The sequence below is a fragment of the Musa acuminata genome, chromosome BXJ3-9 (assembly GCF_036884655.1).
Source record: "Musa acuminata AAA Group cultivar baxijiao chromosome BXJ3-9, Cavendish_Baxijiao_AAA, whole genome shotgun sequence".
Classification (NCBI taxonomy): Eukaryota; Viridiplantae; Streptophyta; class Magnoliopsida; order Zingiberales; family Musaceae; genus Musa; species Musa acuminata.
In genome coordinates, this window is record NC_088357.1 from 8,859,642 (window position 1) to 8,880,617 (window position 20,976).

Below are 20,976 nucleotides of genomic sequence, written 5' to 3' on the forward strand. Positions count from 1 at the left end.
AAAGTAAAAAAATCTAAGGAGTGCACCTGATTTATTTTTATAATCAATTGAGTAATCGTTTGAGTCGGTCGGTCGGGAGTTAATCTATAATTTGTTGCGTGAAATTGACATCCATTATTCAACTGTGACGGAGCTCACCGAACTCTCGAACATCCGATGGCTCACGTCGACGTAAGGGGTTGGTTCTCTAGATAACCTGTAAGGATGAGATGGCGTCCAATGTGGCACTGGATCAATGCTGATGTGGATACATTGTTTGACCAAAGTATCGGGTTGACAGGTGCTTGGTAGGACGTGATATCGCATCAAGTCGTCCGCTATTAGAGGCTTCTATCACCAAAGTGTTCCGTTATACTCATGATATTGATTTCACAAATCTAATAATACCTATCAATATATATATATATATATATTCTCTGTGAATAATAGATAGATAGGCAGAAATTTGGCTCCTTTGCAGCCCACGTTTTTTCCAACTGTTGCAGTAATGTTCATTGGATTTCACACAATCCATCAAACACCATTTACTCCGACCACTTATTGATGAAAGCGAGAGAGTCGGTCAACGGTACGCCAAATTCTCTTTGTTGCTCCTAATTCATTAATGGTGTATGCTTGTTGGCCGTTGACATCACGTAGAATGCTTCCTTCTGACAACGGGCAAAAGTCAAAATTTTGGGTATTTTTCTCTGGAGTCTCATTTCCTCACCTGTTGAGATGGTCATCGAACATCAAATGGTGGTGTGGTGTCCAAGTGTTTCATGTCATGGGAGCCAAAAATAATAATAATAATAATAATAAAATCATCTAAAGCGAGAATAAGCAAATAAATTTGAAAAAAAAAATACTACTATTTTTATTGGTTAAATAGATTTTCTATCACTCTTAAGAATATTTATTTTTTTATTTATAGTTATTATTATTTTATATCTTCTCTATTATTTTTTATATCAATAGTAATCATTTTATCTCTTCTGTCTTTTTTAGAGTATATGTAGGCATCAACTTAACTGATTCTTATCATCTATCTAATAAAATATAATAATAATAACAAAATCAATCGAGGAGAAGAAATATATGATTTTTAACACCAAGAATTATAAGACAGATCAGTGCTGATCATTGAGAAGCTTTCTCTTTCTGACATCTTTATTTTAATTAAATCCGAATAATAGTTTTGGTTTACTACTAAGATTTATCTGAATGATTATTTTCTACATGCATGTCTTCTCTATGGACTTTGGTGTCATTTTGCCCGATTCTTTTAAGCTGCAATGTGATGCATTAGGTTCCTCTTTCTATCTCTGATGTCTTCCTTTCATGCAGCAGCAAGAATACTGTGCATTGATGCTTGGCAAAGGAATACAGGCCATTTAATGATTGGATTACGGAGGATCGGTTGACCTTCATCTCCAAGGTCAATCCTGTCTCCTAATTTATATGCAAATTATCAGAAATCACCAGGATGGTAACCATGCTTTGATTTTTTTTCATTTGTCATGTGAATCATGTTTGTTATACATAAATAAATATATATATCTATTCCTTTGTTCTTGTTCTTGATTTATTAAAAAAGTAATAGATAAATTAATATTAAAATTATTTACCAAGAGATTAAACTTATTCAGGCGTATGAACCCACATCATCATTAACCTAATTTACATTACTCGTCGATTCAATAAATCATATGATTGATACGATCGATCCCTCCTTCGATGATCAATGATGTCATAAAAATTATTCTACTCATGATAAATATTAATATGACTAGCTATAGTTTACGAGAACTTTGACAAACTTAGGGGCAGATGAGGTTGACCCATTTTATTTTATTTTTAAATAATTTTAAAATTGAATTTAATATATATATATATATATGGTATTATGATAGGTTGAGCTCAACCCATGTGTATTGACTCCCCTTCACTTTCTCCAGATGCCTATATTTCTCCTATCCTTATAATATACCATCTCCCCATTTCATTAATGAAACCTAAATCACCTTTTAAGCCCAACCTTCCCTTCTTTTGTCCTCCTCCCCCGTCTTAATCATAAAAAGACAGCCCTTCTCTTCGCTTCCCATTCTCTCCTCCTAATAATACAATACCATAACAAAGCAGACATAACAACGCACCTCGCTCTCTCTCTCTCTCTCTCTCCACCCCTCAATCATTCCCTCCCCTCCTCTTCCTCCTCATCTCCTCACCCCGCTTCATATCATCCGCCGCCGCCTCCTCTATCTTTTGCTATATGATTCTTCTGTTACTATAAAGCTTCCTTTCCTCCTCCTCCTCCTACTTTGAAGCGGCCATGAGACCCGGGACGGTCCCCTTGCGGCCAGGTCAGCACGGCGTCTCGAGCCGGGCACGCCGCCGGCCCGACCTAACGCTTCCTCTTCCACAGAGGGACCCCGCCATCGCCGTTCCCCTCCCCCTCCCACCGCCGTCCGCCCCGTCCACCATGGGCGCCCCTTCGGCGGGACCATCGATTGGGCCACCCTCTTTCACTACCACCTCCTCATCATCGTCGTCCCAGCCGCCGAGCTTGTCCGACCTCGAGCGGGTACGACGCATTGGCAGCGGCAGCGGCGGCACCGTGTGGTTGGTCCGCCACCGAACCACCGGCCGGCACTACGCCCTCAAGGTCATCTACGGCAACCACGAGGACGCCGTCCGGCGCCAGATCCTGCGTGAGATCGAGATCCTCCGCACGGCCGACAACCCCTTCGTGGTCCGGTGCCACGCGATGTACGACGACGGCGGCGAGATCCAGATCCTGCTCGAGTTCATGGACGGCGGCTCCCTCGAGGGCCGCCGCATCACCTCCGAGCCCTTCCTCGCCGACGTCGCCCGCCAGGTCCTCGCGGGGCTCGCCTATCTCCACCGCAGGAAGATCGTGCACCGCGACATCAAGCCCTCCAACCTCCTCATCGACTCCGGCGGCCGCGTCAAGATCGCCGACTTCGGCGTCAGCCGGATCCTGGCGCAGACCATGGACCCCTGCAACTCCTCCGTCGGCACCATCGCGTACATGAGCCCCGAGCGGATCAACACCGATCTCAATCACGGGCTCTACGACGGCTACGCCGGCGACATCTGGAGCTTCGGCCTCAGCATCCTCGAGTTCTGCCTCGGCCGCTTCCCCTTCGGCGACAACATCGGCCGGCAGGGGGATTGGGCATCGCTCATGTGCGCCATCTGCTACGCCGATCCACCGGAGGCGCCGCCCACCGCCTCCCGCGAGTTCCGGAGCTTCATCTCCTGCTGCCTGCAGAAGGATCCGGCGCGGCGCCTCCCCGCGGTGCAGCTCCTCCAGCACCCGTTCATCACCAACAACCACCCTTCCTTGACATCCTCCACCCACCCATGATCCAACATGGGATACAAGAAGCGGGTGGGCAATGTAAAAGGTGCCATTTTTACCCGACCGTCCTCGCAGTTTGATCGGACTGGAGATCAAAAGGAGCAACCTTGACGGTTGGGATATGAGAAAGGTGTGATTTTTATGCTGTTTTCAATCTAAAGCCAGACATTTTTCCTTGATCGTGAGTTCGTAAGACATGGATTGCACCAAAAAGTTCTTAGCTCTGTTTAGATCAGACTGGGTGGTTGGTTCTATTTCTTGTTTTTGATATCTTCATCATGTGTACTCCGATGTGTTTGGATATGGGGCACTGGCTCTTTCCTCCTCTCCTTTTATAGCCGGCCGCGTGGATTTGGCCGTTGCGGTCCGCTTGGATCACCTTGTCGCCGAGAATAAATGAGTGGGCACACCGGAGAAAGGGGGGAAGGAGCACTGGTTCAAGAACGACACATGTCGTGGGTGGGAGGGCGCAATCGTTTCGATGAGGAAGAGGCGTGCATCAAAAGGTGGTGGCTACAATTAATGGGGACACGTGATGGGCGGGCGGGGAGCTGAATCGTGCAATGGTTCCCAGTCCCAGTGGGATACACGTGATGGTTAGTTTGATGATGAGGGGCATGCATGGCCATATTCCACTGGTGGAAATGATGTGTGTGTGAGAGATGTTCGACGCATGCAAGTGGGCCTGGCGAGCTTGCATGTGTAATGCTGCTGCCCATGATGCAAAAGGAGGCATCTGTTCCATGTTTCTGATGGAAATGGTTTTGGTAGAGCAGGGAACGGAGGCCATTTCCTCTACTCTGACATGCTACTGATGATAGGCCACAGATTCTTGAAACAGTGAAAAGACAAAACTCCGTAAGCTATATTTGTACGTGAGCTTGCGTGCAGCTGCCTCCCAGTGTAGGGTTGCCACTCTCTTAAATGTTTGGCGAGGACAAAAATGATGAAGAAATTGTGCTTTTTAGGTTGGAAAAACTAAAAGTAAGATTACAATAATTGGTGATGACCATATCCGAAGTTCATCCTATTCAGTGCTCAAACAATATAATACGAATTGCAAGTTTTTAAATCATATTGTATTTGATAATTATGAACTCAACCATATATTAATTTCTCTAAATCAAGGAAGTCTAATACTGAATCACTCACCAGGAAGAGTAGAGCCCATCTTGCATTGCAATTCAGCGATCCGGGACATGGAGAGACTACATGTTGGCACTTGTGCTGAAATTAGATCTACAGGGATGCAAGAAGTGGTTAATTGCTACAGATTAACATTTGCGATGATAGAAATAGATGATTTTGTCGAAGAATAATAAAGTAAAAAGGAAAACATATGAACCATTCAAGGTGCAATTTGTTTTGAATGGCTTTGATAGATCAATGTAAAAAAACAAAAACAAAAAAAAGGACCATCATGGAACAATATCAAATAGTAGTAGTCTATTATAACTCAAACGTAACAGAGCAATGGTACCTGCACACACATGAAACAGGACAATAAGGCATTGTAAGGCTTCAAATGATGTAGCATTCGAAAGAGTAAAATACGGCATGCACATGCTGGTCAGCGGATGAAGAAGTATGTTTTCTGTGTGTGAGTGTGTGTCACATTCACGGATGTAGCAATCTTTTGAGCGGCAAACAACTCATTGTCCTTGCAATGTACAGGTATCAATAAGAACGAACACACCAAAATGACAAAACAATAGAGTGTGGACAAAAAACTTAAAGAGGCTCAAGTCGCCTCGCGTTCTTGTAAAGCATAAACAGCGACAATTTTTTTTGGTCTGCGAGCGGCTATGCCAAGCAAGGAAAAGTCGTACTGTGAAGCAGGATCTACTGCTGATGCAATTATGTGAAGAGGAAAAAAAACTTTGAAATGCAACAGAAAACATTGAGGGAGCTTTGGCGATGCAACACAATAGAACTACACATAGACAGGGTCAATCATCATGAAATGACTGTACAAGAGTGGATCATTTAACCGGTGAAAGGAATACCATCAAAATTGCCGAGGAGCTAGATGATAAAGTTGTCTATCATATGGAAGATCACATCCGCACCATCTGAGTTCAACCAGTAGCTCTTGACCTGGATTGTTAAGAATGTATAAGAATATTAAAATAAAGCAGTGAAAGATAGGATGTTGGGCGTCCGTTGTAAGATGTAAATTGTGCATCCTTGTCCGGTATCTAAATGATGATCCAAAGTGATAAATATGGATGTACTGAAAATTAGAAAACTAAAGTTGCCACATGAGGTCATGTCATGATGGGCAAAGCAAGCAAAAGTACACTCTAGTCACAGGTTAACTTTAAGCTTAGAAGTCATCGAGTGAATGCTTCAAACAAGAAACATACACAGCATCATCCGCTTAAGTATACAGAAGCAACTCTTCAGAAGGAGAAACAAAAGTACACATTAACTTGAACAATTAAATAGACAGTAATATTTCACAACTATAATGCAAAATCTCCTATAAATAAGAAAAAGATGACAAATCATAACTTGTGGAAGTAACAAGTGTGTCACTAGTCACTATAGTCTGTCAAACAAACTAGTGTCAAGTTGGAATTACAATAGTAAAAAGTTTCTGAGACTATGGTCACTACAACCAATAAATGTACATGTGACAAAAAAGATTATGATTCTCTGACATATTTTCCAAAAGTCCAATGGTTTTGTAAATATATAGTGAACTTGTACTCTGCTCGAATTGCTAAACTAACATAAGCAAAGTTCTTGCTTTTTTATTCAACTAGGACTACAACGATAAGTCCAAAATACACATTCTTGTATCAGGAAATTTAACGATTAATGATTATTTTCCAAAGCTAATGGAGAAACAAGTTTTCTAAGAATCCTTGCCTGGATTGTGTTGTGTGCTATGTATCTTTGTCTACTTTTTTGAAAGCTTACATCGACACGCTCCCAAGATACTTGTGTAAGGCCTCTGATCATCTTTTCTGCATCAAAAGAAAAACAAAAGATAGAAGTGCATATCAATCATAAGAATAGCAACATTTTATTACACACTGCACATCAAATAAACAATCTAGGAAGTTGCTTAACTTCGGCAAAATTTGTTTTCCGCCTTATAGCATAGGCTCGGTAACCCTTTGAAACTAAAAAAATTGATGACCACTGATTTCATAGTCATATGTCATCTAATTACTTGTTCTAAATGTCACGAAAGATTTTTTCTTTCATGACTGTAACCAGATGATGTCAACCCTTTAAAATTGGTGCCAAATACGTAAAGTCAAGGCTGCATGAAACCAAGAAACTAAGAAACTAAAAGGACGGCTCACAGTAGGAAAGGTCCAATAAGTTGTATTTTTAGCAAATGAAACTAGAAGTGTCCTCTCAAATTCTCCAAGGTTTGATATGAGTCTAGAAGAAGGGAATTTACAAGCTTTGATAAGATGAACAATCTTCATCTCAAAGAGACAACAAGCTAACAAAGGACAATTCCTAGGTTGGAAAAAATTATTCGCAGTACTAGAAATTATGCTAGGTGAAAAACAGTCTAGTACCATTAAACTTTTGCCATTACCCTGGTGTGTCTGATTGGCAGCAGGCAATCATATAGACCTTCCAACAATGGCTTGTCCTTAGAAAACAAACAAACAAGCTCAACCCAAATTTGTTGTTGTTTTAATAGAACTTCACATGTATCTGGTGAACTATTTGGCAATCAGCTTTCTGAATACAATATCTGAAGCCAAAATCTGATGCTAAATTACATATTAGATACTAATATGTCTACAACTACCAGAGAATAGTAGAGGTATGGACTAACATATTCTCCCAATGAGCAAAGTTGGTAGCCACTTTAACCTCCACAAAAGCAGAATCTAATAGCTTATAAAGCATAATCATCATAGAATTCAGCAATTGAAAAATAACTAAAATATCTAGATGCAGGCAGCAAATGAGAAATTTAAACAAAAATATCATACATAAACCACATGAGTGTTATTGTACCTTCCAGTTCATCTTTTATAGCCTCTGCTACTGTGGATGTTTCATTATGATTGTTTATCTTATCACCTTTATCCACAAAAACAATGTGTGGATACTTATTGTCATCTAAAAGAAGATGATGCTGAAGGGGCAGATGAATGAGAGATTTGTCAATTATAAAATAAATTAAAAATAGTTGAAAGCTCAATGTCACATATCAAGAGATTATCAGTAGTAAGTACTTTTGGTAGTTCACGTTGACGCCGTATTGATGATGTTCTCCATCCAACCATATCTTAATGAGTTAAACGGGGATACACTAATCACAACTAAGACAAAGGAAGAAGGCAAATGGTGAAACAGGATGACAGAAGCTAATGAGCAAGAACAGGATACGATCAAAATTTGCATTGGCATATGCAACTCGGCGCTTGAAAGAGCGCAAAGCTGATCTGCACGAGAAACCAAGAGCAAGAGCAATATGTCAGCATATATACACCTTTCAGAAAATTACTAGTCACTAAGATAGAATAAGGCAGTCAAACCGGAATTTTATATCATCACAGTCATCAACCATTTGCAGGAGAAGTGGAGGCTTTCCATCATCATTATCTGTCAGGAATAGATGTTTTCCAGTCCTCCCAACAATAAAGTGTGCAGTTTCAGATGCCCTTCTTTCCAGAAATGGAAGTCCACAGAGAAAAGGAAGCTGAAAATTAACAGTTACATAAGATCCGATAAACTAAACAACTCCTAATTTTTTCCTGTCAAGTGATGTGCAAATCTCTTAACAACATGCAGAACATAGAAACAGAAGCGAAGCTCATTGGTTGGCACAACAGAGAGTTTCTTAAAAGATATAATTTATATAAAAAGATTATGAAGCTTTAGTGGAATAAACAATTCCAAGGGAAAAGATGGCATCTATAATACAGTCACTGACTTAAATGTTTTCAAGGCTCTAGAAATGATGAAAGCCAGAATTTGAAAAAGCAAAAGCTTGTACTAGTATAAATTCTTGATCTGCAATGCATGTTATGCTGATACTGTGATAATATCAAGCAGACAACATTGAACATTCACCATATGAATTGGATCCTTTTCATCAATTTGGAAGCATAAAAGCATAGAGGTTTATCCAATTTTTCTTAACAGGGGATATAAGTTTAATATTGTCATGATATCTGATTTTTCTTTTCAGGGGATTTTTCTATCCATCAATTCACCATATGAATGTTATCAGCATAAATGTCTTGCTTCTCTAGTTAGTATTCCTTCTCATAGTTATTTCCAAGTCACTTCATATTCCAACTTAGAAATAATCAATGGCAGATAAGCATATATGAAATACACCAGACCTCACATATTATATAAAACTACCCTCTTTCTCAGGATTTAGGATGTCATCCCAAATATAGACAAGAATCACACAGATGCCATTAAATTTACAAGAGTAGAATACTTTTTACCTGTTTGTGCCCTCTTGAACCTAAATGGGGTGAGGCAAATGTTATGAAGTTCATCGGTTCCAACCCAGCTATTCTACCTTCCATGCTGATGCTTTTGTCTGTGTGGCTTTCAGTGTCAAGAGATGACTCCATTGTGGTGATAGGTTCATAGAGCCTTCCTACAGCATATCTGGCTACCAAGCCACCCAAGGAGTGAGCAACAAATGAAATCTTACGAATGCCCTTTCTTCGCTTAACAACTGATAAAACCTACAACAAGAACATCATGTGTAAACACACATTACTTATATGGAATCCACTCCCTCAAACATTTCACTGCTCGAGTATAGACCACACCATGACGATCAATGAACAGATGAACTTTGAGAACAAAGAAATAATCTCAACATAAAAGAGAAGATAAAATTTCTCATTGACAGAACTACCTCTTCAGCTAGCCTCTCGCCCATCAAATCAACCCCATCAAATGTTAGTGTCAAAGAATTGCATTCACTGCCTGCTCAAAAAGAAAAATTTATAACACTTTTTGCTGGAAAATAAAGTAACGCAGCAAGAAAGTTGATGGCACAGCTATATAATATGCCAATCCACTAGTTTTCTCGATAGACATATAACATGACAGTACTGCATTCACGTTTACAAGTACAAGTAAAAGAAGCCACTACAGTCATATTGCAGCAACCAAAATATAAACACTAACAAAGCATTCACGTTTACAAATAACATGACAGTATTGCATTCACGTTTACAAATACAAGTAAAAGAAGCCACTACAGTCACATTGCTGCAGCCCAAAAAAAAAACACTAACAAAGCATTCACGTTTACAAATAACATGAAAGTATTGCATTCACATTTACAAATACAAGTAAAAGAAGCCACTACAGTCACATTGCAGCAGCCCAAAAAAAAAAACACTAACAAAGCATTCACGTTTACAAATAACATGACAGTATTGCATTCACGTTTACAAATACAAGTAAAAGAAGCCACTACAGTCACATTGCAGCAGCCCAAAAAAAAAACACTAACAAAGCATTCTAAGCATTCAGCTTCCCGACATTCCTAGGAAAATCTTCAAGTTTTGATAATTTAGCAACATTACCATAAATAATGCTTCTTATTTTACTGGAATGTACCTTAAAACAAAACACTCAAATGTTCAAAAGATTACTAAAGAACATCGTCTTCTATGCATATCCTCCTGGGTCCAATCAAGTTTGACCAGGTCTGTCTCCTTAAGATATATCTATGCATGTGAGCATACATGTAAATACCAATATGGATAGGATATTTACTAGGAAAGGTGAAACTCTCATCTTTTGCAATCATCAAATTCTATTGTTGATGTCCCTAATATGAAATCAACATAATTTATGTTCCATCAGGGGAGTTGGAAATGATTTCTTTGCTATAAGCTGCTATCAAGAGATAATTTCATGTTCATGCAAGCTTCTAGAGACCATTTCTTGCTCTGATCCATGACTTAAGAAAAATTCTGTAACATTCTACTGATGTCCAATAAGAACTATCAACATCCAAATAAGCTGAGCAAATACATATGATAGTTTATTTTTGGAGAATAACCAATTGAATTGGATAGAAAACGATCTAAAGTAGAAATATTGATGACTAATAAGGAAATCATGCAAGAAGTATGTGCACTACACTTTTTGTTAAAGAAGAAATTCATCATATCTAGAGAATATTTGTGACAGAACAATTCTTGCAACATCATTATAATCATAGGAAATAAGCCAACGAGCTGGTTGAAATGAATACTGAAAAGGTATTAGGAACATGAAAGGCAGTATGAATTAAAAATATGCTGAAGTGAATTATTCTTTCACTAAGTTGTAATTCAATTAGTTAAAAGATTTTGCAATGTCATTTCAGGGCGTTGTTTTTATGTTCTACCTATCTTGGAAACATCTCCCTTTCATGCAAACCTTTTGTCGTAATGGAAGGAAAGCAGTTGGATAAAACTAAAAGAAAACTCACAGGTTACAAGTTCGTTCTGTTAACGACAAAGTTCTAATCCGTAATCTATTTATGCAATTCACAGGTTACCGATTTTGTTGACGTCTTTCCGTGATTCAGAGACTACTTGTTCTACCAATTCAAATTGTTCATGATTCAACAGCTTACTAGGAATTCAAAACCTACAAGGAAACACACCCATGAAAAGGGGGAAAGCAGTTTGCTATGGAAACTAAGATCAAAAGAAGGCATCGGCCTCGAGAGCAAAACTCACGGTGGACAAGAACTTTATCCGGAAGTCTTCTGACAAATTGTTCTGCAGCAAACCTCCAATCTTCAGCACTACAGCCAAGCAGAAGAGAGAGAGAATCAAATTGCTGCAAAATACACCGGGAAGACGCAGCAATCAACTCCAAGAAGAAATCGAGTTACCTCCCGACCAGTCCATTAACCATTACAACGAGGTGCTCGGGGTAACCCCCCTGCTGCGACGCCGACGCGGCGTCCCAGAGGTCCTCGCCGCCGCGGACGTACTCCGCCTCCACCTTCTTTCCCTTGGCTACGGGCTCCTTGAAGCAGGCTATCCACCGGAGCGAATCCGCCTTCCGAGCTTCGGTCGTCGGTTCCAGGGTGGCGGATCGTGGGCGGAACCCTAATCTCACGAAATCGACCGCCCTGGGGCAGCGGATCCAGCTGACACCGGGGATCCCCAATCGGAGCCAAGGCGTCTGGAGCATCGAGTCGGCGGCGAGCATCCGTCGCCAAGGCGGAGGAGGGATTCCGGCGATCGCAAAAGGGATAAAAAGGAAAGAAGGGTGAAGGAGGGGGTTGGAGCGGCGTCGAGAGCGAGTGGCGAGGGAGAGAGCTGTGACGGATGCCTAAATGGTGCGGAGTGTTCTCTCTCTCTCTTTTTTTCCCTCCTTATTTTCCACGTTTCACTTGTAATTTTTATGCTGCAACGCCCGCCGCGGCCACGAGGGAAGCAAGCGGTAACTTCTGTTGCGCTTTTGGCGCCGTCGCGAACCGTTGAACTGCCCTTTTGCTTCGGCCGGTCGCCATTCCGAATGCTTCTGCACGAGGCAAGCATGTTTCGCGTGGCTCCACACCCACGTCGGCGAACACGTGTACGAATGGCAGCCTGTCAATGCGGACATGAATTCTGCTGTGTCGGTCAACGTCAACGCGTCGGGGCACGTGGATATCGACTATGAATAGGATTGAGCTGAAATCAGTCTGCCCCTCTTTGTATTGACTATCATCCTTTTTCTTTTTTTTGTTTTTTCTCTGACAAACAATCTCGACATGTGATACTTTTGGGATATGATTCTTTGCTGTCGACGAGGTTTTTCTTTGAAGATTCTGCTAGGCATTTTAGCGAGTGACTACTTAACCACCGAGCAAGAAATCCTGATGATGAGAAGAGGAGGTTTGCAAGAAGAAGAAACACCACCAAGCAAGAACGCTTAAATGGTGAGAAAAGAAGGTTTATAAGAAGAAGAAAGAAAGAAAGAAACCACCAAGCAAAAAAGAAATTTTGATGGTGAGGAAAGAAGTTCAAGAACAAAAAAAGTCTATGTATGTTGCAGCAACTGGCATTCGGATGGATGACGGAAGCAGACAAAGGCCAAGACAAGGTAACGGGCCACAAGATCTGCATTTGAAGTCTAAGAACAATGAGGTTGGTGTGCAGTGTGCAAACGAAGGCCAAGACAAGGGGCCACGAGATCTATCTTAAAGTCCAAGAAGAACACCAATCATGGTTATAAATCAAGTTCATGTCAATTTACTCCAGAAAACTCAAGTTTTTGAAGTTTGTGAACCATAGTTAGAATATGTAATCCAACTCTAATTCTTCCTCATATGGATTATCTTTGTGATACCCCAATCAATCCCACATCGGAGGTGGGCGAAAACTAAATTTGACTTATAAGAGTCTGATTAATGCATTATATTAATTCCCACTTGATGGTTAGTGGTTTGAATCAAATAGAGTTATTGACTCATAAAGGTGTGATGAGTGTATTACATTAACTCCGACTTAAATATTTTGATAAGTGTATTAGATCAAACTGAGTTATTGGGCCGTTGATCGTGATAATCTTTTTAATCCATCTTCTTATATCTAACACATGTGAATATTTTTTTTACTTTTATTTTTAGTGATTTAAATTATGTTCACATCTTTTTTAACATCATGGAAAGATTCAATCATCACTAAAGATATTATATCTTTCTTCATTTTCTATATCTCTCTTGACTCCTACCTTATCTTTCCTCTTTCTTCTTGTATGGTAATGCATTATAATTCCCTCTATCTATAGCAGGCTTGAAATCAGGACTTGCATCTCAACTAAACAAAGACTTCTATCTTAACTAAACCTTTTAAATCCATCTTCTACCTTATCATTAAGTTTAATTTTCCTATCATTGTCACACAAAACCTGATGAACTCAACCACAAGTGAGTGATGATTGATGAGGCCATGGTTTAAGAAATTGAATGGTATCAATCCACAGCTCAATTTCTCAGTACAAGAAGGTAAAGGGATATTAATCCATTCAAAATTTCTCCCACCAATTCACACAGGATATTTTTCAATTAGGAATTTGCTGTTTAGGTAGATTAGATGATTAATAAGGTCCCAAACTATGTGGATCACAAACATCCATCAGTTCTCACATGAAGAGAGATTGCCAGATTGAAATCATGTAGATGGTCGGCTGCTGTAACTTGTGGTCAAAAGTGTATGTTCTTATCTTTCATGTGTGGGTAAAAGTCCACATTGTACGCCAACGTTGAATTCAAAGAATGTAAGTAGTAATATGTAGGCATTTGGTGTGCATGACGGCATGCATGAAGAAGCTCCTCTTTCCTTTGATCTTTGCTGTATCTTTTTGGTTGCTAATCTTACTCCATGACACTCATCGTTCATAACCTTCACTCAACAATCTAAGAACAAATCAAGTGCAAAGTTTGGCGTGATGTAATGCAAGAACACTACACAAAGTAGTACTAACAAATGTACTCCCAGCAGGTATTAGAACAAGATGAAGTCCAAAGTATCAACAATATCGATACATCAAACTACTCATCATTGCCTCCCTTTCATGTACTCTTGAAGCATAGAATCTGCATGGATGACAGCAGTCAAGTCCCAAAGTCCGGACGAGTCCTCAGAGAAACCATTACAGTCCCACGAATCCATGATCTCTGCTTCCACATTCGTTTGGTTGTAGTCACACGATCCGTATAGCTTGCACCCGGTCGCTGGTTCTAATGGATTAGAGCTTGCGCTGGAACGATCCGTGCTCGGAGCACCGATGCTGTCCGGAGGTGAACGAAACCCTAACGTTGAGCAGTCCATTTCTTCTTGGATGGCTGTGTTACGCATGTCGAGTTTAGCTTGGTATGCAGCCATGTCGCTCAGAGCCTGAGCTTTGTCCATGTCATCCATGTTGTGGCTCTGGAAGTTGCTCTCTCCCAGAGCATGGTAGTCAGGCCACTGTGCAGGGTTGTGGTAGAAGGAAAAGGGGTTGTGGAGACTTTGGAGATGCATGTGGAGCTGAATTCTTTCGAGGGCAGATGAAGTCACTGCTGGCGGAGGTTTGTCATTGCTTGGCTGTTGAGTAGCATGCACGCGTCGATGCTGCAATGGTTCTCTTTTCTTGCCCAGCAGTTTCTTCTTGAGCTTTGTGTTCCAGTGGTTCTTAATGTCATTGTCCGTTCTCCCTGGTAATTGAGCTGCTATTATTGACCACCTGTGCATGACAATACTTGTTAGGATAAGATATGATGGAGATTGGTTACAATGGGGGGAGAGAGAGAGAGAGAGAGAGAGAGAGAGATAGAGAGGGGTAAGATTTACCTGCTCCCAATGCTTATGTAGAGACTACAAATGATGAAGTCTTCCTCTTCAGAGAAGTCGCCATGTTTGATGTTAGGCCTCAGATAATTCAGCCATCTCAGCCTGCAACTCTTCCCACACCTCTTCAGCCCTGCCACAAACACCAACACTCGATCAGCTACAACTCTAATAATTTTCAGCAACGTTTATCCATATGTAGCTCCTTAATCTCAGCTCCTATTCCCCAAGACTCCTGAACGTAACCTAGTAATCTCTCTATAGAGAACATCCCTGCAAGATGTACGTTTGAACCTTCTCCTGAACCATCTTAGAAGAAGATCCAGGCAGAATCTTCTTCCGGAGTTCAACAAAGAAGAAAACACATGTATCTAAGCAGCAAATGAATGATCCGGAAGAGCTTGAATCGAGGACTAACCGATCTTATGAGGCAACGCAATCCAGTTACCACCAGTTCCATGCTCTTCAATATAAGCCTTGAGTATCGTATCCTCCTCCGGCGACCATGGTCCCTTCTTCACGTTAGCTTTGTCGCAGCACGGAGCCCTCCCCATCTCTCTCTCTCTCTCTCTCTCTATCTATCTCTATCTGTAGACAATAACCCAAACAACAGGCCTTGAGGTCCTCGTCTTAGGTGGAGAACAGCCAAGCGAGAGGAGACCGAGCTATATAGGAAGACACCGGGAGAGAAAGATGGACTGATTTGATGGTGATGCTTATTATACGACAAGGCTGCTGTTGAACTCTTGTCTAGGTTTTACTTTACTGACTGCTTTTAGCCACTCTTATAGATCTCTTTTCAATGCGTGGCCTCTCTTCCATAGGCTTAGATATCTTTTGCTGATAGAACTCTGGATATTCCAAATCTTTGTAAGATCGACAAAGTCCGTCATAGGAGCATTACACTGCTTATTCTCTAGCAACAAATATTTGACTTGACTTGGCCTGCCATCACAGCCTAATCTCGAGAAGCAGTCATTGTGTCACGAGGTCAAAAGGAAGACCCGAAAGACTTGGATTTCCCACCAGCTTTGATCATGGAGATACATAGTCACTGCTATGTCTCAGTTTACATACAGTGTGCATATGCATCATACACTTGTATAATGAAGATGTACATCGATTCTACACTTGGGTCTGTTTATTCACACTACATGCACATATACCTGCACATATATGGTATCCCATTGGTTAAGAATCATTGTTGCAGGCCAGCTTTTGGTTATGATCATTGAAATGTTTTCATGTTTGATAGGCTCCCATGAAGGAAGAAATGTGTACAGGGACAACTGATTCAAGATACCCTAACCCCACCACACAACTTTATGTGTTCACTTTCCACAGTAATAGCTTGAAATGAAGGTCAACAAAGGGACTGTCTCCCACTCACAATGATCCTCAACAACTCCTCATAATTAGCCAATTATCCAACTATCTAGTCTAATACCGAGCATTGATTTCAAAGACTACATAGCTAATCGAAAGGATAAGACAGGCCGCCGAAGACTCCCCTCCCACCCCACAAGTCCTCAGTATTCTGGTAGCAGTAGAAATGCTGTCTCTATCTCTACGTTGGACAAGTGGATGGGGATGGTAGCAGGAGATGAACAACAAGGCAGCAAGAGAAAGCCTCGCATTGACCTCCATTTGTGCTTTTGACATTGAGGAGGGAGCAAGAAAGAGCGGTAACACCTTTCCAAAAGATAAAGTTGGACACCCCAAAAGGCAGTCCTCACTTTGATGGTGGTAGGATTAATTATGTCAAGTGGGGAGGATTAGATGTGAGTAGGCAGCGTAAAGGGGAAGTGGATGCGGGGATTTCTCCCTTGTCTTCGCCCAGTGTTTGGAATCTGAGACAGATAACTTTGGCACGAGCAATGAGAGCTCTCGGGGCTGCAGAAGAGGCTGTGGGGATAAGCACAAGGGAGACCAGAAGAGAGTGAACTGGAAATATGGAGGGGAATCAAGGAGATGAGGTTTGATGGACCTGATTGGCTTCTAGCATTTGAAGCATTCAAGGGTTTCGGTGTGCACTGCTAAGGTACAAGGTAGAAACTTACACCACTCCACGTGGCAAAATAATAAGGAATTATATCCTCATCTCAGTGGATTGCGCACTTTGATAACCTTAAGTCGAGGTAGTCACATGCATTCTATTCTATTTTATTATTATTTATTTTTATTATTATTTAATGGACATGGAGAAAAATTATAATTACGTGAATCTATTATTGTTAATTTTAGATATTTTGAATCAATGATTTAAGCTCAAGTTGCTGACTTATTTATCTCATCATCATGATAAATGATAATATCGATCTACTATTCGAAATGATATTGTCCGATATACATTGATATTATATATATATATATATATATATATATATATATATATATATATATATATATATATACACAAGGCACAAGTATAAAACGATAATCAATCAATGAATATAGTGAGAAATTGAGTGAAAAAATGATTATAGCGATTGATGATGTCGTAATTATATCATGAGCTATTGCGAGTATAATGATAAACTCAAGTAGAAAAGAAATATTTATAAATATATTATATTAAGGTCCGATAAAAATGTAAGTCATAAATGAAAAAGATTATAACACCCACGTACATCCCATGTCATATAAGAATTTGGCTACCGAAAGGTAAAACCATGTATAAGAATAAAGACAAAGCTATCGCAGAGCATAGCTTGAGCTCCAAATGAAGCCATGGTGCGTTGGTAATCCAATGTCTCTTTCCTTAGACGACTAAGAGGTGGAGTAGATTTCAAACCCTCGAGAGTGTAGGATCTTGGAAAACTTCCACCCTCAAGAAAGCACAAGTAACGTCATACACAGTGTCAAAAGCCATGCAGAAGGAAGTCAAGTAGTACTCACCACTTTGTCTAAGACTTCTAGACCTGGAATTTGTTTCTCCCTTCCTTTCTTTGTTCTACCGATTCCAGTCAAAAGCAGCACCGATTTGTTGATATGTGTGCATGGCATATATGAAGGCTCTTAACTCCACTCGACGACTGAAAACTTTGTGGAACATTGTGCATTGCTTGTTCACGCACCATTCTTTTGTCCTTTTGGATGATTTGCCTTTAAATTTGTTTGCAAGGAAATCCTTTAGGTTATTTGTTTTCCTTTAAATTACTAAAATAAGTAATCATTTGTGAACTATGCTTCAGAGAGAGAGAGAGAGAGATCTTTATTTGGTTCTTGGTGATGTGAACCATGTCCAAGGAATCAATCTATAGAATGACATGTTTGAAAATGGTCCTTTTATTCTTCTTTGACTACTTCAATAATGGAGAGAGAGAGAGAGAGAGAGAGGATTAGCACCCGTAGCTATGAGGATTGCCAAGTCAATGTCAAGAATAAAAGCTTGCAAATCTCAGTCCAAAGGTCTTTAGGATCAAAGTTAAAAAGAGAATCCAATTAATTGCAAACATTTATTGTATTAGTTCAAGAAAAAAATATCACTTAAAAGAGGATATTTGGGACTTCATCTTGACAAATAATCATCAATTAATTAGTCTCTTCCAGAAAGAAAATACAAGCAAATTGTAATAAGCACATAGGGTATGTTTGGAATTACATTTGAAATTATATTGGCTCAACATGATCCATTAATATTAATGTTTATTATCGGATATTAATATTAATGTTTCTCCAAGAGGCCAAAAGATTCATACATTAAACTCATTCTCATTCAACAGGAATCTGATCTAATCCTTTTTATACGGTGGGGGCCACTTGAAATTATAGCTTAAAAATCTAATTTAACTGTTCCAAATGGCTAAGCAACGTATGGCTTCTTAGTCATCTTGGGATAAGCATGCTTTATGGAGTGCATTCTTCCGTCACTATTTTCATATTGATTATATTGTTATTTTCATGATAAAATCATTGAGTCCCACATTGTTGTTTGAGGATTACGAGAATCAAGAACTCATAAATCCATCGGATCAGTTTATCTTAAACTAAGAACTCATAAATCCATCGGATCTCTTTATCCTAAAGGTATTTTTTTTTAAGCTCATAAATCCATCGAGATCCACTCCACCAAGTCCCATGAGATCTCTTTATCCTAAAGGTATTTTTTTTTAAGCTCATAAATCCATCGAGATCCACTCCAACAAGTCCCATGAGAGCAGGTACCCCATCGTAGGGGATCACGAAGCCGTAGTACAGGTCCTCCCTCGGCATCTTCTTCAGCGACTCGATCAGTTTGGGAAGCCGGAAGTAGATGTCGTCGTCCGCCTTGACCACGAAGTCGTAAGGCGGCCGGTCCCCGTCGAACAGCTTCGGGAGGCTGGCGAAGTACGCGTAGGTCTTGCCCTCGTTCATGTTCTCGGTGCAGTTGAGGATGATGATGTCGTCGTAGCGCATGATCTCCATGGCCACCAGCACCCGCTGCTCCTCCTTGGTCAGGTTGCAGAGGACGAAGCGGACGTCGACGTGGGCGGTGAGGTTGGTCTGGAGCGAGTAAACGAGGCGGAGGAGGTGGCGGCGCTCGTACAGGTCGGCGCTGGTGAGGACGCCGAGGAGGAGGCGGAAGTCGGGTTCCACCGTGACGGGCTCGGTGAAGCTGACCGCAGCCGCGGAGGAGGGGCGGCAGGCGGTGACGAACGACTGCAGCTCGAACTCCTTCGGGTAGATGACGAGGTAGACGAAGGCTAGCAGGACGACGGCGAGGCAGACGAGTCCAACAGCGGCAGGAGGCGGCTTGTGCAGGGTGGCTTTCATGGCTGCAGCGAGTAGGCGGAGACTTAAAGCTGCACTAGTCGGCAAAGAGAACAAGTACAGCACATAGACTCGGACTTCTCCGTGAGGAGAAACGAAAGGGCAATGAAGCAGAGGTCTCAGGTTTGGTGCAAAGGCACAGCTGACCTTTGCGCACATTGGTCATGCGTCAGTATCCCGCAAAACGCGTGAATCCAAGGCGGAGTAGAAGGCGAAGTTTCAGTGAGAGAGCAGAGGAAATGTGACACGGAACACTATGTCAGATCTGAAGGCTTAATCACTTGGACTTTCTTTGATCCAATTATGTAGGATGGTGGCAACAGACCGAATCGTTTCCAATACGAGAGAGAGAGAGAGAGAGATGTTTGCAGTGCACTCGAGGCTAAATTGTTGCTTGCAGATGAAACCATAAGACATCTTCCTTGTAAAAGCCTCTATGAATTAACTAAGCCTCTTAATTCCATGGGAAAAGAAACCCACAAATACATTGTTGATGATGACACAGGTTCACCTCAACAGATATAGATCATCCGTCCATATGGGATGGATGGAGCAGACCAGTCTCTGTACACCCGCTTGTTCCTACCATTGCTTTGGTCATGCGTAAGACAACACAGAGAGGGGAAAAACCTTGGAAGGTCTATAAATGATACAGCTTAGAAGGCTTCAGCCCCTCAGTGGCGTTGAAGTACTTGAGGGTCGTCGCCCACCTCAAGTTGTTCTTGAGCTTGTGCACGGCGATGGTGTCCGGCACGAACTCATGCCGAGAGCACAGTCGTGGCTCCTCCATGTAGTCGTACATCGCCAACTTCATGTCGAACCTGTTCTTCCCACGACCTCCGGCTCTCAGCCACGACCCCGTCACCAAGTCCTCCGGCCCAACCTGATGATCCCTCGGCATCTCCGACGTCGCAATCCACTCCACCAAATCCCACGACAAGACATATCCCATTCCCGACATGTAGCTGTTTGGAGCTCGCCGGTCATGGCAGGGAGTTAAAAAGCCGTAGTACATGTCCTCCCTCGGCAGCCTCCTTAACGATTCCGCCAAGTTCTGAAGCCGGAAGTAGGTGTCGTCGTCCGTCTTCATGACGTAGTCGTACGGCCGCTCAATGCCGTTGATGCCCTCGAGGATCTTCGGGAGGCTGGAGAAGTAGGTGTAGGTCTTGCCGTTGTCCATGTTCTCGGTGCAGTTGAGGATGATGATATCATCATAGAGCATGATCTCCATGGCCACCAGCACTCGCTGCTCCTCCTTGGTGAGGTTGCAGAAGACAAAACGAACATCGATTCGAGCATCGGAGACGTTGGACTGGAGGGCATAGGCGTGGCGGACGAGGTGCCGCCGCTCGTAGCTGTCCGGGAGGGTGAGGATGCCGACGAGGAGACGGAAGTCAGGCTTCAGGGACACGGTCTCCATGAAGTTTGTTAGCGAGGAGGGCCGGGAAGTGACCATGGACTGGAGCCGGAACTCATTGGGGTAGATAACGAAGAAGACGAGAGATATCATGGCTGCCGAGAGGAGGACGAAGGAGATGTTGGAGGAACAAGTTTGCAGGGATGGCTTCGTCATGGCTT

The 20,976-nt window shown here is 41.6% G+C and overlaps 5 protein-coding genes across 8 annotated transcripts; 1 reads left to right on the forward strand and 4 right to left on the reverse strand.

Moving 5' to 3' along the window:
- Positions 1–566: 566 nt before the first annotated feature.
- LOC103997867 (uncharacterized) lies at positions 567–11,696 on the reverse strand. Of its 4 annotated transcripts, XR_010501363.1 has the most exons (12): positions 11,217–11,695; positions 11,059–11,126; positions 9,231–9,301; positions 8,806–9,054; positions 7,882–8,045; positions 7,733–7,788; positions 7,579–7,631; positions 7,358–7,478; positions 6,239–6,336; positions 5,371–5,461; positions 4,517–4,603; positions 567–709 (listed from the first exon to the last, which is right to left on the reverse strand). XR_010501363.1 is itself a non-coding variant. In XM_009419196.3 (11 exons), the coding sequence occupies exons 1-10, from the start codon at positions 11,537–11,539 to the stop codon at positions 5,390–5,392; spliced, it is 1,275 nt and encodes a 424-aa protein (XP_009417471.2). In that variant the 5' UTR covers positions 11,540–11,695; the 3' UTR covers positions 4,312–4,603; positions 5,371–5,389. The 4 variants fall into 4 exon arrangements, 2 of the variants coding, with proteins under 2 accessions (XP_009417471.2, XP_009417472.2); XM_009419196.3 differs by lacking the exon at positions 567–709 and having other exon boundaries at positions 4,312–4,603; XM_009419197.3 differs by lacking the exons at positions 567–709; positions 4,517–4,603 and adding an exon at positions 4,645–4,844 and having other exon boundaries at positions 11,217–11,696.
- LOC103997866 (mitogen-activated protein kinase kinase 5-like) lies at positions 2,126–3,540 on the forward strand. Its single transcript, XM_009419193.3, has one exon. It carries the CDS (start codon positions 2,312–2,314, stop codon positions 3,368–3,370), a length of 1,059 nt encoding a protein of 352 aa, XP_009417468.1. The 5' UTR covers positions 2,126–2,311; the 3' UTR covers positions 3,371–3,540.
- Positions 11,697–13,791: 2,095 nt separating the features above from the next.
- LOC135649678 (transcription factor MYB36-like) lies at positions 13,792–15,341 on the reverse strand. The gene is made up of 3 exons (XM_065168305.1): positions 15,065–15,341; positions 14,650–14,779; positions 13,792–14,542 (listed from the first exon to the last, which is right to left on the reverse strand). The coding sequence occupies exons 1-3, from the start codon at positions 15,198–15,200 to the stop codon at positions 13,876–13,878; spliced, it is 933 nt and encodes a 310-aa protein (XP_065024377.1). The 5' UTR covers positions 15,201–15,341; the 3' UTR covers positions 13,792–13,875.
- Positions 15,342–18,366: 3,025 nt separating this feature from the next.
- Positions 18,367–19,784, reverse strand: LOC135648644 (uncharacterized). The gene has a single exon (XM_065166516.1). The coding sequence runs from the start codon at positions 19,555–19,557 to the stop codon at positions 18,670–18,672; it is 888 nt and encodes a 295-aa protein (XP_065022588.1). The 5' UTR covers positions 19,558–19,784; the 3' UTR covers positions 18,367–18,669.
- A 51-nt stretch (positions 19,785–19,835) lies between these two features.
- On the reverse strand, positions 19,836–20,971 carry LOC135648643 (beta-1,3-galactosyltransferase pvg3-like). Its single transcript, XM_065166515.1, has one exon. The coding sequence runs from the start codon at positions 20,969–20,971 to the stop codon at positions 20,039–20,041; it is 933 nt and encodes a 310-aa protein (XP_065022587.1). The 3' UTR covers positions 19,836–20,038.
- Between the last annotated feature and the right edge of the window lie 5 nt (positions 20,972–20,976).

Coding starts and splice junctions, on each gene's coding strand:
- LOC103997867 (XM_009419196.3), bottom strand. CDS start 11,539: ATGCTCGCCGCCGACTCGATGCTCCAGACGCCTTGGCTCCGATTGGGG. Junction 7,632..7,732: donor TGCCAATGCAAATTTTGATC/GTATCCTGTTCT, acceptor TAACTCATTAAG/ATATGGTTGGATGGAGAACA. Junction 7,479..7,578: donor GTCAACGTGAACTACCAAAA/GTACTTACTACT, acceptor CTGCCCCTTCAG/CATCATCTTCTTTTAGATGA.
- LOC135648644 (XM_065166516.1), bottom strand. CDS start 19,557: ATGTGCGCAAAGGTCAGCTGTGCCTTTGCACCAAACCTGAGACCTCTG.
- LOC103997866 (XM_009419193.3), top strand. CDS start 2,312: ATGAGACCCGGGACGGTCCCCTTGCGGCCAGGTCAGCACGGCGTCTCG.
- LOC135648643 (XM_065166515.1), bottom strand. CDS start 20,971: ATGACGAAGCCATCCCTGCAAACTTGTTCCTCCAACATCTCCTTCGTC.
- LOC135649678 (XM_065168305.1), bottom strand. CDS start 15,200: ATGGGGAGGGCTCCGTGCTGCGACAAAGCTAACGTGAAGAAGGGACCA. Junction 14,780..15,064: donor TGCGTTGCCTCATAAGATCG/GTTAGTCCTCGA, acceptor TGTTTGTGGCAG/GGCTGAAGAGGTGTGGGAAG. Junction 14,543..14,649: donor TACATAAGCATTGGGAGCAG/GTAAATCTTACC, acceptor TGTCATGCACAG/GTGGTCAATAATAGCAGCTC.